General features: G+C 63.0%; 3 protein-coding genes across 3 annotated transcripts in view; 2 read left to right on the forward strand and 1 right to left on the reverse strand.

Annotated features, from left to right (window-relative positions):
• The window catches only part of CACNA2D2 (calcium voltage-gated channel auxiliary subunit alpha2delta 2), a 222,718-nt gene extending 211,593 nt beyond the window's left edge, over positions 1-11,125 (forward strand). The window contains exons 22-38 of the mRNA XM_062008214.1: positions 14-90; positions 3,553-3,613; positions 5,968-6,065; positions 6,266-6,356; positions 6,477-6,539; positions 6,662-6,765; positions 6,850-6,948; positions 7,040-7,134; positions 7,407-7,454; positions 7,833-7,904; positions 8,069-8,221; positions 8,327-8,379; positions 8,469-8,524; positions 8,626-8,749; positions 9,216-9,325; positions 9,526-9,614; positions 10,104-11,125. Coding sequence (XP_061864198.1) covers positions 14-90; positions 3,553-3,613; positions 5,968-6,065; positions 6,266-6,356; positions 6,477-6,539; positions 6,662-6,765; positions 6,850-6,948; positions 7,040-7,134; positions 7,407-7,454; positions 7,833-7,904; positions 8,069-8,221; positions 8,327-8,379; positions 8,469-8,524; positions 8,626-8,749; positions 9,216-9,325; positions 9,526-9,614; positions 10,104-10,232 — 1,522 coding nt within the window. The 3' untranslated portion in view covers positions 10,233-11,125. The remainder of the gene's footprint in view (positions 1-13; positions 91-3,552; positions 3,614-5,967; positions 6,066-6,265; positions 6,357-6,476; positions 6,540-6,661; positions 6,766-6,849; positions 6,949-7,039; positions 7,135-7,406; positions 7,455-7,832; positions 7,905-8,068; positions 8,222-8,326; positions 8,380-8,468; positions 8,525-8,625; positions 8,750-9,215; positions 9,326-9,525; positions 9,615-10,103) is intronic.
• Positions 11,126-12,789: 1,664 nt separating this feature from the next.
• TMEM115 (transmembrane protein 115) lies at positions 12,790-15,588 on the forward strand. Its single transcript, XM_062008430.1, has 2 exons — positions 12,790-13,810; positions 14,380-15,588. The coding sequence occupies exons 1-2, from the start codon at positions 12,957-12,959 to the stop codon at positions 14,576-14,578; spliced, it is 1,053 nt and encodes a 350-aa protein (XP_061864414.1). The 5' UTR covers positions 12,790-12,956; the 3' UTR covers positions 14,579-15,588.
• A 201-nt stretch (positions 15,589-15,789) lies between these two features.
• On the reverse strand, positions 15,790-17,769 carry LOC104560813 (transmembrane reductase CYB561D2). The gene is made up of 3 exons (XM_062008431.1): positions 17,625-17,769; positions 17,498-17,535; positions 15,790-17,301 (listed from the first exon to the last, which is right to left on the reverse strand). Exons 1-3 carry the CDS (start codon positions 17,749-17,751, stop codon positions 16,798-16,800), a joined length of 669 nt encoding a protein of 222 aa, XP_061864415.1. The 5' UTR covers positions 17,752-17,769; the 3' UTR covers positions 15,790-16,797.
• Between the last annotated feature and the right edge of the window lie 171 nt (positions 17,770-17,940).

Here is a 17,940-nt window from a genome sequence, read left to right on the forward strand (position 1 = left end):
TCCCTTTCCACAGCCTGGGGCTGGTTCTGCCTCCCTACAGCACCTACTACATCCAGGCCAACCTCAGCGACCAGATCCTGCAAGTGAAGTGTAAGTAGCCCCTGGCTTTCTCGGTCGCCCTCTCACCCCCCCACTCGCCCTCACACCAGCCCGCGGCTCTCGGGGGGGAGAAACACGAAGCAAAACCTCGCAACGAGAGATAGGGCTCGCTGGGAGAGACAGAGAGAGAAAAAGCAACGCCAAAAAGCATAGTGAGAGAGGCCTGAGTAGAGCTGAAGGCAGAGAGGGACAGCGAGCTGCCCGCCTGGGGTGCCAGGGGTGCCGGGGCTTGTTCCCCAGGCGCTGCACCCCGAGCCCCAGGCTGCAGGCAGGCGCTGCTCCCGCACACCTCTGGGGACGAGGGATGCCGCTGCGGCAGCCTGGGAAAGTTTGCATGGATCTCTTTGGTTTCCTTTGGTTTCTTACGATGCTTTGGTTTTGGTTTAAGCCATTTCTTCTTCTTTTTATGAGTTTGGTTTCAGTTGGTTTCGCTTTTCGTTTGGAATTACTCTGTGTACGTGTGTGTTAGCCTGGCCACCCCCTTCCTCTCTCTTTCTCTCTCCCCTGACCCCCAAAAGCCTTTTTCCCACCACAGGTCCACGCTGCTCCCGGGGACCCTCTTCCCTGTGAGAGAACCGGACCCTTCCCCTCTCCCCTCCACTTCCCCCCGGTTTGTCCCCGGCGGCGGCTCAGCTCCGGCCCCGCTCCGGATCCAGCTCCAGCCCCATCACCCCTCCATCCACCGGCGAGAGCCGAGGCCAGGCTGACCCCATCCCCGGGAGGGGGGATCCCCCCTGTCCTCCCAACTGTGCCCACCGTGCCGTGCATGCCCCCCTGACTCAGTGAGGACATTTCTATAGCAAGACTGTTGCAACTGTTTGCTACTGACTCTCATTTTTCCTTTGGAGTATTGAATATATATCTATATATATTTCTCTAGTTATATCTTTGCATATTTTTGTTGCTGTTATTTCACCGTGGCCTTTTCTTTTCCTTCCGTTACTGGGGACTTTCTTTTTCTTTCTTTCTTCTTTTCTCCATGTCGTTTTTTGCAAGAGGTTTCCTTTTGGTATGATTATGATACACAATATTTTTATTCAAACGACGATTGAATAAAATATTGTTTGTGCCCCCCCTTCCCCCTTTCCACCCAACCCCCTTTTTTTTTGTTTGTTGTTTTTTTGTTTGTTGTTTTTCTTGCTTTCTCTCTATGGTGGATTCACACAGTACCAAACATCAAAATGAAGGGCAAGTATTTTCAGTCTCAGACCACTCACCTTCACCACCCTGTCCCCTGCCCCGTGTCCAGTCCCCCCCCTTCCAGCCCCCCTGCTTGCCCATCTCCCTGCCCGTTTACCACGCCGAACCTGCAAACCGCCACTGACTCGCCCTTCCTCCCTCTTCCTCCTCCTCCTCCTCTCCTCCAGTTCCTCCTTTATTTGAAAGCAACATGTCTTGTTCTGTCCATGAGAGCTTTGTCACGACGATCCCCCACTCCCTCCCCGCGCATCGCTCCCAAACACAGTTTGATATCGTTCAAGATCCGATCTCGTATGAAACTCTGCCGTTTTCGATCCACGGGGTTTTTTTGTAGCTAGTTTGATACCCTGCTCTTCCTCCCACCACCCCTCTGGCTCCTCTTCCCAGCTCGTCTCCTCCAGCTCCTTCTCCCCTCCCTGTCCTGGCTCCTCTGCTTCCTCCTCCCCAAGACAACTCAACCTGAAAGGGATAGGGCTGTGCAGGGAGCGGGGGGCTGCAGGGCGAGCGGGGACGGAAGGCAGCTGGGGGACACAGCCCTCTGCCGCCATCACCCTCCGGGACGGACTTTTTCAGGGAAGCCCCCCAAGCAGAAACCCTTTGCAGAGGTGGGGATGGGACCACCCTGGGACAGTGCTACCCCGCTGCATGTGCCAGCAAGCCTGGCCCCATGGGGACACAAGGTGGCTGAGCCCAAGAGTGCCGTGCTGGCTGTCCCCATGGCTGCTCAGTGGCCGTCCCTGCTGCCCTGGGGCCCAGCATGGCATGAGCCCCTGGTAGCCACGGAGTCCTGGCATCATCTGTGTCCCCCCAGGAGCAGTCAACTATGAAACGAGGCAGGCTGGGGAGGGCTGGGGCCATTAACCCCCCCTGCAGTGGAGCGGGACGTCACCCATGCGACCCAGGGCAGGATTTGGCCCACATGCCCGTGGTGCCTGAGCAGGAGGGGCCCTGTGTGGCCATCCCCATGGCTCCCACGGGATGCCCCAGCATGCACCCACTGCATGCTCCTCCCACACATGCATCCACCTGCCCGGCAGCACCCGCTCCCCAGCACGGGCAGGGGGACGGCTGTGGGGGATGTGGCAGCGCAGAGGGGCACAGGGGGGGACGGGGCCAGGCAAGCAGGACAGCGGGGGAGGTGGAAGTGTCAGCCTCAGCCCTGTTCTATCAGCTTTGAGTTGCCTCCTCCCAGTGCCCCTGCGATGGCAATGCTGATGGACCAAGTACGAGTGTTTTGTACTCCTCTCCTCCTCCTTCTCCTCCTCTTCCTCTCATCGGCTTGTACCTAGCCCCTGCCTACAGCCCTCGGAGAGCAACAGTCCAACCTCTGGCTGTGCCCTGCAATGCACCGGGGCCGGCGGGAGGGCGAGGGGGTGGCAGTGGCGGGATGTCCCGTAGCACCCCACAATGCACCCCCTAACCCAGCCCGCCCCCACCAGCCAAACCCCGCATCTGCTGCCCGTCTGCCAGGGGATTCCCCAAGAGGCACCCCAAACCCTGCTGGGCTGTAGCCCCCCGTTAAAGCAGAGCGAGGTGCGGGGCTGACGGGTGCGTGGGCCCCCAGCCCCGTTGAGGTCCCACCGCCCCGGGGGGAGAGGGTCACCAGCGCCTGGCAGAGGAGCCCGGCAGCGCATTGCACGGCGTTTTGCTGGGCAGGGAGCCTCTGGTTGGACTGTCCTCAGCAAGGCTCTCCCTTTGGCCATGTCGATGCCTGAAAACTCCTCCTCACTTTCTCCTGTTTTTTCTCCTCCTGACAACCGAGTGTTTTGGTGATCCTCCTCCTCCTGCGGCCAGGAGCACAGCATGCGGTTCCCTGCCCTCGCCCACCACCGCCACCCCTTTCCCCCGAGAGAGAGACGTCCCCCACGCCCTCCCAAACACGCATATATATATCCCCGAGCGCACATATATATATGTGTGTGTGTGTCTGTGTGTCCCTGCGTACGCGCCAGCGGCCGTGCGTACGCTCCCGCCCGCCGCCGGCCCGGACCGAGCAAATTCCAGCCAACACAGGCAAACCTCTCCCGATTGGGCTGTAACTTTCCTTCCCGTGCGGTGCCAGCGACAGCAGAACGGCCTTTTCCTTCCTCTCTTGTTACCAAGAGCAGCAAATGCCTATTATCTTCCGTTGTTCCCTCCCCCCACCCCTCTCTCTCTCTCTCTCTCTCTCTCTCTGTCCGTCTCTCTCCCTCCTGGCCCCCCAGCGCCCCCCGTTCGCTCTCCCCGCCGGATAACCTCCCCTTTCTGTTGCAGATTTTGAATACCTGCTGCCCAACAGCTTTGAGTCGGAGGGACATGTGTTCATTGCTCCCAGGTAGCTTTGCGTGTGCGCTTGCCGAGGTGTGCATCCACCCCGGCCCCGCTGCCGACCCGACCCTCCCGCCCCGGCCATCGCCCCCCCATCCTCACCTCATCGTGCCTTGTGGCCCTTCCTCCTCGTCCCCTGTCGCTGTGTGTGTCGTGTGCCCGCTCGGCCCGGGGGTTGTGCCGCCGGCGCCCCGGCCCCGCTGCACCCCCCGGTTGCATCCAGCACGGTATATATGCACCCGGTGCGGCCCCAGCCCGCCTCTGCACCGGCTGCATGTATAGGTATAGTTTCTGAAAATCCCCCCGCCGAGCGAGGGGCCGGCGGTGGCATCATACAGTCGTGCTGGCTACAGGGCGGGTAGGGGGAGGCAAGGGTAGGTTCCAGCTCAATTACGAGATGCCCAGCGGGGCTGGGGAGGCTGCTGGCCACAGGCTGCAAACAGGGAGCTCAGGGCAGCGTAGTGGCCCCCACACAGCCAGACGTGTCTGTGCCACCCAGTCTTGTCACCTAGCAGGGACGAAGGGCCATCCCTAAGGCAAGGTGTTGGGGAGGCCCCCACGTCTCCGCCAGCACCCTGCTCTTCCTGTCACTGCAGTACAACCTCTGACCAGCCCTAATTAACTCTACCTATGTACTTACACATCGTTGTGACAGCTAAACGCCCCGTAAGGAGATGGGTTCTCATGGCAGTTCTTGGGGACTGCAGCAGGCGGAGGCTGCAGCACAGCAGCCTGTGCCATCTGTGGGTACCCCCTGCCCTCCCTGTCTACAGCAGCTGTCACTCGCTGACACTAGTTCTGGGTAAAATGGACAGGTTTTGTGCAGCCTCAGCTTTTTCAGGGGGCACTTGGTCCTTGGGTGCTGTATGCAGCAGTGAGGGTGAGGTCTGGGAAACATGGGAGCCAGAGCAGAGTTTTAACGAGAAAGAGAAAAACCCTGCTATTATAAACCTGACCCGTGAAGTGTGCCAAGGGAAAAAAGAGAGAGGTGATGTCTGAGGCCCAAGGAGCAGGTCTGGCCCCAGCTGACCCACTCAAGCCACCGCCATGGGTCAGTGCCCAGCGTGGGGCTCCGCAGCCGGAGAGAAGAGCGAGCTTTGAAATTCGGGGCGAGCTCTGCGGTGCCCCCAGAGTGCCTCGGCACGCACCCTCCCCGCAGTGGGTGCCAGCCCGGGGCGGTGCCTGGCACCCAGGGCGACTGTATGATCTGCCGTTGGCGCTGCCGTGCCCACGGGCCTCCGGACATTTTCAGAAACCGTATATCCCCCGTCCTCCGTGGGTGTGTGAGTACCTGTACCTGTGCGTGTCGGTGGAGGGCTTCAGCTGGCTGCTCCCTCCGAGCAGGGGGCGGGGGGCCAGCCCAGGCTCCCCTGTGAGGATGCTCCCTGCCACCCTCTGCTCTGGTATTTGTCCTCTTGAGGAGGTTTTAGGAGCCTGGCAGAGGGGATGTGAGGGGGGAAGCCCTGAGCCCGCCGGCACTGCCCGCAGCTGCGCCACCAAGGCTGGGAAGCTCTGGGCCACCCAGAGTGGCACTAAACTGTGCCACCTGCGTAGAACCTTGTGGTGCCCGATGGGGTTATGTCTGTCCTCAGCATCGGCAGGGCTGGGTCTATGCACTCAGGGAGGCCCCAGACCAGAGTGGGGATGCTGCACCCTCTGCAGTGCCAGTCCCAGGAGGGTCTGGGCCATCCACACTGGCCACTGACCCATGGCGGCGGCCTGAGTGGGTCAGCTGGGGCCAGCGATGCCCATGGGCAATCACCCGTCCCTGCCAGCGGGGCCTCCCCTGGCACCTGACTCCGTGAAAGGGTACAGATGTGGCTGCCAAGCACCTGCAATGTGCCGCCAGCGCAGCCGTGGGGCTCCCGAGGCAAAGCCCTGCTGGCACCTGCAGCAGAGCCCCCACTCCCCGGGGAGCCACAGGGACAGGGCAGGGGGCACAACGGCACCCGCCAGGCCCCGCAGGTAAGTACGGAGGCAGAGCCACCCAGTACCACCAGTAACCCCACCAGTATGGGGAGAGACAGGCTCAGGGTTGTACCACTGTAGGCAAACTGGGATCCATCAAGCCCGGCCCTGGCAGAGGTGACGGCACCTTGGTGCCCGTGGCAGTGGCGGGCCTGGTGGCCGGCGTGACAGCCGAGCCGGCGGCACTGCGGGCAGCAGTGGGTGCCAGGCAGAGGTGCAGAGCCCACAGAGATGCCCACAGCTGGCTTCCCCTGTGGGGTGACACTCATGTCATGCCCCCCGAGAGCCGGGGTGCTGGCAGCGTGGCCAGCGCCCGTCCCACCAGCTCCGGGGGAGAACTGACCTTGCCTTTTCCATCCTCGCGAACGACAAACCTTGTCCCCCAAACCCCAGAGAGTATTGCAAAGACCTCGACTTGTCGGATAACAACACCGAGTTCCTGGAAAACTTTATTGCCCTCATGGAAAAGGTGACCCCAGACTCCAAGCAGTGTGAGTAGCTGGGGATGGCTGGTGGGGAGAAGGAGCTGGAGGGAGGGTGGGGAGGGGACAGGGATATGGGGAAAGGAACCATGCTGGGATTGGGGTTCCAGGAGCTGTGACAGAGTGGGTGCTGGGGCAGGGCAGGGGGGCACAAGTGGTCCCCACAGGACCAGCCCTCATCTCCTCCTCTTCTCCATCTTCTTCCCAAGGTGATAATTTCCTCCTACACAACCTGATCCTGGACACGGGCATCACACAGCAGCTGGTGGAGCGGGTCTGGAAGGACCAGGACCTCAACACGTAGGTGGAGGCAAGGTGGCCTCGAACAGACAGTGCTGGCTAGGGGTTGGGATGGGCTATGGGGACAGGGACAGAGCCAAACCCCACTGATGCCCGGTGTGCCCACCCCTCTCCTTGCAGGTACAGCCTCTTGGCTGTCTTTGCGGCCACCGACGGGGGCATCACCCGAGTCTTCCCTAACAAGTGAGTGCCCAGGGCATGGGGATGCATGCCCAGCCCCACACTGTGACACTTCTACTCCCGTGGGGCCATCTCCAGTGGGGTCAGAGCCAAGTGACACTTGTGGCTGTGGCTGCTCCCCCTAGGGCTGCAGATGACTGGGAAGAGGAACCAGAGCCCTTCAACGCCAGCTTCTACCGGCGGAGCCTGGACAACAAGGGCTACATCTTCAAGCCACCCTACCGGGATGGTGGGTACCAGCTCAGGGTTTTGGGGGTGGCAGAGGATGCCACAGGCTCTTCATGTCCCTTGATGCTACCCTTGCTCTCCACAGATGCCTACCGGGGTCTGGACCTGGAGAACAACACCATCGGGATCCTGGTGAGCACTGCCGTGGAGCTCAGCATCGGGGGCAAGACGCTGAAGCCAGCAGGTAAACAGGGGCTGGGGGCCCTGCCACCAGGCTGGGAGGTCCCTGTGGTCCCTTCTGCACCGGGGCTCACCCCATCTCCCCATTGCCTCAGTGGTGGGGGTGAAGCTGGACCTGGAGGCCTGGGCTGAGAAGTTCAAAGTGCTGGCGAGCAACCGGACTGACCGCGACCAGCTAGGCGCCCGCCGGGTATGTCCCCTTGGGCTCCCCACGGCCATGGGGATGGGGACAGGGACAGAGGGAGCTCTGCTTGCTGGGGATGTGGCTGGGGAGCACTGCTGGGACATGTTGCCTTTGGCCCTGTTTGTACCACTGCACAGCACTGCCTGTTACCCTGTTTGGGGCACCTTTCCCACCCCCCAGGGACACTAGCCCACAATTTCCCTCCTGGGCAGGAGGACAGCTCTGGGGGAAAGGACAGACCAGCTGAGCTGTCCCTCTGCCCTGCTTTCGGTTGACAGTGTGACCCCTCAACCAGCTGCGAGATGGACTGTGAGGCCAACAACAAGGTGGGTGGGGGCAGCGGGGGACAGCAGGCAGGGGGAGAGGGGATGGCTGGGAGGGCTTCCCATCCTCTGCCCACCCACCCTGACCCCTTGCCACTCCCAGAGCTCAGCCACTTGCAGGGACGAAGCCCCAGGGGTTGCCCCCTGGACTGTGGACCTACCCCACGAGGGGACTGTTGAACCCCCCACGGTGGGTGGTGGTTTCCACTCCCTGCAACCAGCACAGGTGCTCCCAGCACAAAGATGCTCCAGAGCAGCCTCTCAACTTGGGGACACCATGCTAGCCCCCCGTGCCCCACTGCCTGTCACCCCCCTGCCCTATCTGCCCTGCCTTGCCCTGGAGATGACCAGTGGGTGGGTGACATTGCCCTTCTTCTCCAGGACCTCATCTGCGTCCTTATTGATGATGGGGGCTTTCTTGTGCTCTCCAACCAGGAGGACCATTGGTACCAGGTGAGTGGTACCAGCTCTCCTGGCCGTGCTCTCCTGGCCGTGGGACGCCAGCGGAGAGCTGAGACCTTTGAGCTTGTGGTGTGACACAGCCCCACTCGAGCCCTCGCTGGGGCAGACCCACAGCGAGGTGAGGTGGGGGTGCAGACTCAGTGTCCCCATCCCAGGTGGGCAAGTTCTTCAGCGAGGTGGACGCCAACTTGATGTCTGCCCTCTACAACAACTCCTTCTACGCTCGCAAGGAGTCCTACGACTTCCAGTCCGTCTGTGCCCCCGAGGCTCAGAGCAACACGGGTGCTGCGCCCCGCGGCGTCTTCGTGGTGAGTGCTGGGATGAGGACGGGTGGCCTCCAGGTGGTCTGGGAGCCCAGGGACTCAGCACCCTGCACAGGGACCCCCCAGCTCACCACCCTGCTGTGCCCGCAGCCCACCGTGGCCGATCTGCTGAACCTCGCCTGGTGGACCTCGGCCGCAGCCTGGTGAGCCCTATGGCATCCCTTCCCTGGGGGGTGACACCGGCACATCCCCAGGGCTCTGAGATCCGATGTGGCCACGCTCTCCTTCCCAGGTCCCTCTTCCAGCAGTTCCTGTACGGCCTCACCTACAGCAGCTGGTTCCAGACGGGTGAGTGCCCGGGGAGCCCCGGGCTGGGGGCGGGCAGGGGATGTGGTGGGGGTGTGAGGAGGGGTCTGTGGCCTGTGGCCCACGGCGCTGTGCCGGTGCAGAGGAGGTGGCGGGGGACAGCATGGAGGCCAGGGAGACGAGCTGCATCATGAAGCAGACGCAGTACTACTTCAGCACCGTCAACGCCACCTACAACGCCATCATCGACTGCGGCAACTGCTCCAGGTGGGTCCGTCCCCACCGTCCCACTGCCGCGGCGGAGTTGGAGACACCTTCCCCCCAAGGCTGCCTTTGCCAAGAACCCCATGCAGGCAACACCATGGGAGGTGGTGACGGCAGATGTTGCACTCAGGGGGATTCTGGTTCCCGGATAGCGGGAATAGAGAGCAATGGTAACATCCCCATGGACTGTGGGGTGGTGGTCACCTCCCCAGGGCTCCTTGAGGTGGGATGGAGCCCTGCAAGCCCCTCAGTGACAGTTCCCTGGGCAGCCTCTCAGCGGGGGAACAGAAGTGGAGGTAGGAATAGGGATGGTGTTGGGAATGAGGGTTGGGATGGGGGTAGGAATAAAGATAGGGACACTCCACACTCAACCTCTCTGGAACCTCCCACCAGTGGGGCTGGCATCAGGGGTCAGGGGGTAGAATGGGGCACAGGGTAACTGGGGTCCCTGCTGCCATCACGCCTCCAGGCTCTTCCACGCACAGAGGTTGGCCAACACCAACCTGCTCTTTGTGGTGGCCGACAAGCCCCTCTGTAGCCAGTGTGAGTCCGTCAAGCTGCTGCAGGCAGAGGTAAGAGGTATCCTTTGGTGTTCCCCCCAGGATGTGGTGGCAGAGAGCTGGGGGATAGACGGAGTCTGCAGGGCAGGGAGGGTGAGACCTGTGGGGTCCAGTGGGGCTGGAGGGAGCCAGCCCATGGCTAAAAGGGCTGAGGGTGGCCATGGGATGCTCCTCGGGCCCCCACCACCCTGTCCCTGGTAGTTTCCTTGACCTGTGAAGCCCCCCCGAGGGACCCCAACCAGTGTGAGCTGGTAGACAGGCCTCGCTACCGGAAAGGCCCCCACATCTGCTTCGACTACAATGCAACAGTACGTGGGGTGTGAGGGGCACAGAGCCTCAGGGGTGGTGGGGCCGAGGGAGGGATTGGGGCAGTGGATGCCCCGTGGTGGGGGGAAGCAGAGCCAGGGGGTGTCCCCAGGCGAGCAGAGCTGTGGGGTGCTCCCCTGTGGGAAACTGGGGCAGTCAGTTCCCCCATGAGGGGGAAAGTGGAGCCATGGAGGAGCCCTGGGGAAGCAGCGCTGTGGGGAGATCCCTCTGATGGGGGGTTGGAGCCGTGGGGGAATCTTGGGGAGCACTGGGATGCTTGGGCTGCCCCTGGGAGGGGATGAGCCATGAGGGTTCCAAGTAGAGTGATGCTATGGGTGCCCTCCTGGGGGATGGGGAGCCATGGGGGTGCCAGGGGGAGCAGCATAGGGGAGCTGAGCCATGGGAGTGCCCCTGCCAAGGTGTCGGGTGCCACTGGGGAGCGGACACACGGCGGGAAGTGCCTCACAGCCCCTCTCCCTTTGCCCCCTCAGGAAGATACCTCAGACTGCGGCCGAGGGGCTTCCTTCGCCCCCTCCCTGGGGGTCCTGCTCTCGCTGCAGCTGCTGCTCCTCTACTCCAGCGCCAGCCGGCACCCGCTGTCCCCGGCCGCCTGCCTTTAGCCCCATCCCGGCCGCCCCCGCCAGCTCTCTTTTCTTTCAAGCTCCATCTCCATTCCCATCCCCGGCCCGGTGGAGCAGGAGCGACGTCCCCTCCGCCGCCTCGGGGACCCCCGCGGTGCCTCCCCGCCGGCCGCAGCCAAAGAAGAGCCGGGGTGCGGGCAGGGGCTCCCCGGCAGCGCCGGAGCCGAGCCGCTGCCCGGCGCTCTGGGCTGCTCGGACTGGTGTCGGTGCCCTTCAGCCGCGACTTCCCCGCCCCTCATCCACTTCGCCTATTTTTTTAGCCTGAAGATTTTAAAGCAGATCTTTCTACATCGAGTTTCCGACCTTTTTCGCCTGGAGACCGGCGGTGTTTGTGGTCAGCAACGAGGACACACGGGAAAAAAAGAACAAACAAACAAAAAGAACAAAAAAAAAAAAGAGGTGGGGGAGGGGAAATGATTAAGGAAAAAAAAAACAAAGAAAAAGAAAAAGAAAAAGAAAAACAAGGACTTGACTGTGCGGGTCAGTATTGTTTGTTCCAGCGGGTACCGGCGCCCGGGCGTGCGGGGCAGACGCGGCTGCAGCGTCCTCGGGGCCGGGGGGGCCCCGCTCGGGTGGAACTGGGGTGAAAAGGAGAGAGGAGAGGGGGTAAAAAATGATTTCGTTTCTTTTCCGTTCTGCAGATCACTGTGAAATCCTGCCCGCCCCAGCCCTGCCCGGCACCCCCCTGCCCCGGCCCCGGCAGCCCTGCCAAAGACACCGCGCCGGCCACGGGGCCGTGCCCCGAGTGGGATGTGCCACACGGGCCCGTCGCTCGTGGGCAGCGGCGTGGGGGCTGCCGGCAGCCGCGGCGGGGGGTGGCAGGAGGAGCCCCTGCAGCGGGGGCCACGGGGTGCTGGGGCTGGGGAGTTGCCACCCCCCAGACAAAATGCTGGGGGCAGAGGGGGCTGCTCAGCCCCGGCACCCCACTGCACCCCGGCACCCCAGGCAGGAGAGGTGCTGCGGGGTGAGGGGGCTCAGCACAGGGTGCAGTTTGCCTGGCAGTAACACCCCGGGGTGCTGCGGTGCAGGGGGGGCTGTACCTACCACCCATGCCCCCCGCTGCTCCCGGCAGTGCCAGGGGCCCTTGCCAGGGTGGGCAGCCCCAGAGACCCTCACCCACCCCAGGAGACCCCGCTCAGAGCCACCCCATCGGGGAGTTCTGGAGGAGCCCCCTCGTCACGGCCACCTCAGGGGGGCTGGGGAGGGCACCAGGCGCTAATTAGTGCTGGGGTTAATTAATGGTCATTCTGCTTGTAGCTTTTTCAGTGTGTGTTTGGTTACTGTCTCTGGGAACCGTGTTTGAACAGATGGCTCTGTGTTACCGGGAGTGTGTGTACTTCTGTAGTCTAGTTAGGTGCTCTGCCAGAAAACCACCACTATACATACCTATAAATATATACATATATAGTCTATTTTAAGTTAAAAACCAATGAGAGGAAGGAGTGGCGTGGCCCCGACCCCCCCTGTCCTGCCGGGGTCGCGTCCTGCCCTGTCTCCACCTGACAGCTTCTCTCTGCTCATTCAAAGGCGTTGGGTTTTTAATTGATTTTCCTCTTAATTTATTTTTCATTTCTTTGGGTTTGGATTTATTACTTTTAACTTTTTTTTTTGTACAGAACAGTTGGAAAACTTCCAAAATCCAACAAACAATTTGTAAGATATCGTGCGTGTGACTCCTTGTAAAATATTTTCAAATGGTTTATTACAGAGACTCAGTTATTAAATAATGTTCATATTTTCACTTCACAGGCGGTGGCTGCGTCATTGCCCGGGTACAGGGGCAGGGCCGGGGGGCGTGGGCACGGGCAAGGCGGCAGGGCAATCCTGCCACCCCCGCACTGCCTTCACCTCACCGGCACAGGCATGGGCTGCCCGCGGGCAGGAGTACGGGCAGGGGGGTGAGCAGGAATGCAGGCAAGAGTGCAGGCAGGGATAGGGGAATGGGTGCAGGAAGGGGTGCAGGCAGGGGTGTAAGCAGAGCTCTTGCATCCAGACACCCACACACTGCACAAGAGGCAGTGGGGCAGCAGGGGTTCAGTGCCTCCTGCCATGCAGCCCCTGTGGGCTCTCGCATCCCCTTGTATCCCCTCAGAACTGTGTCCCCCCCTTCCCCATATCCCCACATCCCCTTGTCCCCCGTGCCACCTCCCCACTCCACGCCCGTGTCCTCTCATCTCTGTGTCCCCACATCCATCCCCCCTTGTCCTGTGGGGTTCATACCCCCAAGTGCCCCCATGCCTGGCCCACCCATGTCTGTATCCCCCCAACCCAGACCGACTGGGGGACCCTCATTCCCCCATCACTGTGCTCCCCTGTGCCTCTCCCCATGCCCCCCCTTTCCTTCCATGTACCCCCCACCGAGCCTGTTCCCCTCACTGCCCCACTGCTGTGTCCCCTGTGACCCGCCGTGTCCGTGCCCCCCCACCCGCAGTTCCCCCGCTGCCCACGTGACCGCGGACTACACGTCCCAGCGTGCCCCGCCCCGCCGCGCCGGCCCCGCCCCCTCCCTCGCGGCGCCGCGCACGCGCAGAGCCGCTGTTTGTCCGCGCCCGGCCTGGCCCAGCTGTGGGGCCTGTGGCGGCGGCGGCCTGGGCCCGGTGCGGGGCGGAGCGGGGCTCGGTGCAGGGCAGGCGGCCCCGGCGGGCGGAGGCCGGGCGCTGTGGGCCCCGCGGGGCAGCCCCGTCCCGCCGGCGGGGGCCGAAGATGCGGCGGTACCTGCCCGTGGCCCGGCAGCACTTCCTGGCGGCGCTGGCCGGCACCAGCGTGGTGGTGAAGTCGCTGAGCGCCGCCGTCCTCCTCCTCTACCTGCTCTCCTTCGGCCTGGACACGGCCTACGGGCTGGGGGTGACCCCCGGCTACCTCCTGCCCCCCAACTTCTGGGTGTGGACGCTGCTGACGCACGGGCTGGTGGAGCAGCGGGCCTGGGGGCTGGCGGCCAGCCTGGCCACGCTGGGAGCGGCCGGCCGGCTGCTGGAGCCCCTCTGGGGTGCCCTGGAGCTCCTGGTGTTCTTCGCGGTGGTGAACGTCTCGGTGGGGCTCCTGGGGGCCTTTGCGTACTTCCTCACTTACGTGGCCTCCTTCCACCTCGCCTACCTGTTCGCCGTCCGCATCCACGGCGGGCTGGGCTTCCTCGGGGGGGTCTTGGTGGCCCTCAAGCAGACGATGGGGGACAGCACCGTTCTGAAGGTGCCCCAAGTCCGAATGAAGGCTGTTCCCATGCTCCTGCTCCTTCTTCTGGCCGTGCTGCGGCTCGCCACCCTCGTCGAGAGCAATGTACTGGCCTCGTACGGCTTCGGGCTCCTCTCCAGCTGGGTCTATCTCCGTTTCTACCAGCGGCACAGTAGAGGCCGTGGAGACATGTCTGACCATTTCGCCTTCGCCACTTTCTTCCCCGAGATCCTGCAGCCCGTGGTGGGGCTGGTGGCCAACCTGGTGCACAGCATCCTGGTGAAGGTGAAGGTCTGCCGTAAGACAGTCAAACGCTACGATGTGGGCGCCCCGTCATCCATCACCATCAGCCTGCCAGGGACGGACCCCCAGGACGCCGAGAGGAGAAGGTACCACCTGCCCTGCTTCTGAGGCAAAGGGGGGTCGTGTTTATGGGCAGCAAGGGTCGGGTTTAAAACCCAAATAGGAGGAGTGGGGTGTGGTCAGGTTCTCCAGGGAGTCTGTTAGGGGCTGCCCTCCTGTCACTGAAGTGGTGGGGAGCATTTCAGGGGGCCTTTGTCTTGCTCTTCCAAACTCGGAGTGGTGGCGGAGGAGAAGAGGTGGGAGTGGGGAGATCTTGGGGAAGGGGAAAGTAGGGTTTGAGGTCCCTGCAGGAGGGCAGCTGCCTGGAGAGGGAGCAGCCCTGCACCCGCTCATCCCAGTGCAGGGGAAGGCAGTGAGTCAGCCCCAGCCTTCTCAGACGCCCAGCCTTGGCCTTCTCTCCTCCTAGCAGAGGGGATTTGGACAAGGCACTGGCACTCCACTTTCCCCTGCCCACTTTTCCACCTTTCTTCCCCTGGCCCGGAGGTGCCTGTGTGCTGTCTGGCAGCCTCTGGGCACACCACGTGGCACAGAAACTCTGCAAGCTGGGAGCAGGAGTGTGCTGGGGTTAACCTGCCTGTCTGCCCTCGTCCCACAGGCAGCTGGCTCTGAAGGCCCTGAACGAGCGGCTGAAGCGCGTGGAGGACCAGTCGGCCTGGCCCAGCATGGAGGACGACGAGGAGGAGGCAGCAGCCAAGGCCAGCAGCCCGCTGCTGCCCGACCCTGGCGCAGCCGGGAAGGGCACCAGCCAGGAGTCTAGCCTCATCACCTTCCAGGATGCCCCGTCCCAGCTGTGACCGGCCGACACGCTGTCCCCCTTGCCCGCCCCACCTCCATCGGAGAGCTGCTGACCCCCTCCGCATGCCCCCCGGCAGCTGGGACGCTCGGCGGGCAGCGGGGACTCCTGCAGCAGAGCCAGGGGGCTACCTCATTCCGATGCTTCGCTGCCACTCGTGGCCAGCGCCAGGCACCCAGCACGACGCCGCTGCAGCCACGGCGAGGACGGGGGGTCCCTCGGGCCGCTCCCCCTGGCGCAGGGCAGGCCATGGACGTCGGTGCCGGCGGTGGGGGCTGCTCCAGGAGGGGACATGAGGCTGATCCCCACCCCAAGGCCACTGCGCTCGCCCACGCAGGAGCAAAGTCACCAGCGCCTCTGCTTCCCCTCTGCGCCGGGGCTCAGCCACAGCGCTCAATACTCGTTTCCTCTTTTCTGAAGGTAGTTGTGTCCCTAACTGAGGGAACGGGACGGTTGGTGGGTTCCTTTTCCAAATCCCTTTCCCATGGAGAGCCTGCCCCAGCAGGAGCTCGCCGTGACCAGTGAGAGGTTTGCCAGGCAGGGGGACAGGCAGGAGCGGGTCACCCAGCCCCTCCAGCTCTGGCCTTTGCACGTGGGGGTTTCTCCCCTCTCTGCCCCGCCCCACCCTGAAGGCAGCCCCGCAAGGAGCTGCTGCCCCCAGCCGCTCCCTGGATAATCCGTTTGTCAGACTACACTAGAAGCTGGAGTTAATTTTTACAGTGGGGCTCTCGCTGCTTCCTCTGGCAGCAGGTTTTCTTTCCTGCAGGTAGAATACGGGCTCCCCCTTCTCTTTCCCTCTCTCTGTGTTGATGGGCTTTTTGTTTTTCCTTTCTGGAGGGAGAAGATGCTCCCTGTGACAGCCTCCTCGCAGCCCCCAGTCCCCTGGGCACTCCCCAGCCCGGGATGTGGGTCAGTGGTGTTGTGATTATTTTTTTTAAAGGACCACACAGGAAGGTTTTGTCAACTGGGAAAAACACAGAAGTTTCAGTATCAATAAAGAGTTCTTTGAAAGAGTTGTCTCCCGCAGCAGAGCGCAGGAGGGGGAGAATGGGCACAGAGCAACCCGGGGTGGAGGCTCGTGTAGGTTTCTTCCCAGGGGCTCCTAGAGAGACCCTTTGCTAGCAGGAGGTGCGAAATCTCCCTGGGGAGGATGTCTGCCTGTACCCCAAAAGCCCCTTCCCGCAGGTAGTAAAGAGGGCTTGTTGCACTGTAGCTGCCTGAAATCTTTATTGAATAAAAGCTCTGGATACAGAGGAATGTCCCAGCTCTCCAGCCATGCCGGGAGCAGGGTAGGTGCTGAGGAGGATCCCGCTGCAAACCTGCAGTGCCTGGCCCAAAACTGGAAGGAGGGCTGTTGTGCCAGCGAGGCAAGGGGGTTCCTTTCTGCCTTCCTGAGGGCAGTTTCAGCAGGCTGGCTCAAAGACTCAAAGCTGGCTCCAGGCCTGTGCTGAGCCCTGCTCCCCTCACACTCATGCTTTTCCCCATGCCTCTCAGAGGGACAAAACAGGTCTTTGCAGGCTGCCACGTTGCAGCCAGTCTCTAATTTGCTCTGTAAAATGAGCCCCAGCTCCTGCCAGGCTGCAGCCTCGCTGCCTCAGCCTGTGGGAAGGGTTTGTGCGTGGCAGTGGGTGCCCAGCTCCACAGCCGTGGGACAGGGCTGACAGCAGAGCCCCCAGGATGTGCCACTGTCCCACTGCCTTTGCCTTGGGTGCTGCCTCCCTCCTCCACAACTGAAGCCATGACCATGCCCTGTGCTTTTTACTGTTCAAGCTGCCTTCCTGGCAGGAGAGGCAGTGCAGTGCCTGCTGCAGCACCCCAGGCATGCGGTGACACCCTGCCCTACTCACCAGGAACACGACAGCACCTGTCCTGCCTGCTCCAAAGCAGCCTTGGGTGGTAAGGGAAAAGAAGCAGGAATCCTGAGTGAACCCTCTCGTTCCCAGCACTGAGCACCAAGCTGCCACAGGGAGCAGCAGCTTTACCTGTGCTGGGAAATGTCCCCACCAAGGCAGGCATGAGGTGGGCAGCTCCTACCCGCTCGCTGCCACGCACATTGGAGACGCTGCCTGGAGACAAGACACTACAGACAAACCAGGACTAACGAGAGACAAGTAGGTAGAAACCGAGTTCCAAGGAGACCCTGTGTGAGCAGGGAGGCTGTGAGGGGGAGCCCCAGCCTCGCCAGCTGATGCAGGGGAAAGCTGGAACTGCACCTGGCCCTCAGTGCTGGCTCCGCTTGCGATACAGGTAAGCATTGCTCACCTGGTTCATGATAACCAGGCTGGTGAGAAGAGGACACAGCATGGCGAGGTACCAGGAGACGCCGGTCACCGAGGTGGTGAACCACTGGGAGCACATGCCCAGCATCAGGCTGGCACAGCCCAGCAGGTAGCCCACCAGCCCCGAGGTCGCGTGGTACAGCTTGAGCTTGGCCAGCGTCCAGTTCTTCATCAGCTTGGGGTAGAGCAGCAGCACTCCCCCGGCACACTGCCCGCATGTGTACAGCACGGTCAGCAGCCCCGTCAGGCCGTGCCAGGTGACGAAGTGGACTTTGCCGTTCAGGTGTTTGTTGTAGGTGACGATGCCCAGCCCCAGGAGGGCACAGAGGAGGGCGAGCAGCTGCAGGGCCCAGTGCACCCGCACTTTGACTTTGCGGGAGAAGGCGCGGAGCGGCGAAGTCTCCGGGGAGAACACCAGCAGCGCTTCGGTCATCAGGAACGAGAACTGGGAGACAGAGGGCAGGGGCATTGGCACCGGGGGCGAGCGGCCGGAGGCGGGAGCGGCGGCGGCTCCGCGTCTGGCGGCGCTCGGCCTCCCGCCGCCCGCGGAGGGGCCTCATCCCGCCAGCCGGGGCTAGGAGCCCGTGTCCCGGGGGGGCAGCACGGGGAGGCGGCTGGGAGCCGGGGCGGGCGGGACTTACCGCGAGGGCCATGAGCAGCGGGTGCCAGGAGAAGAGGCCTGCAAGGGAAGGGTGGGCGCGGAGGTGAGCGGAGCGGAGCGGAGAGCCGGACCGCCCCCCTCCCTCCCTCCCCGGCCCCGGCACTCACTGGATCCGGGCCGCGCCAGCACGGCCACAGCAACGGGGAAGCCCAGCGCCACGAGGTGCGCGGCGGCGCCGGCGGCAGCGCGCAGCGAGCGGTACAGCCGCGACTCGGTCTCGGCCGTCAGGGCCATGGCGGCCGCGGGGGGGGCCAACCGCCGCGGGTGCCGTCGCCGGGCCGGGGCGCGGCCCGTGATTGGTCGAGCCGGGCCGTCCGTCCGCGCCAGGGCCCGCCCCCGACCGGCGCCGGCGCTGAGTGGCGGGGCGCCTGTCACTCAAGCCGAGAGCCCGCCTCCCCCGGCGCGCCGTGTGACGTCAGAGCG

This window comes from Colius striatus, chromosome 15 (assembly GCF_028858725.1).
Source record: "Colius striatus isolate bColStr4 chromosome 15, bColStr4.1.hap1, whole genome shotgun sequence".
Classification (NCBI taxonomy): Eukaryota; Metazoa; Chordata; class Aves; order Coliiformes; family Coliidae; genus Colius; species Colius striatus.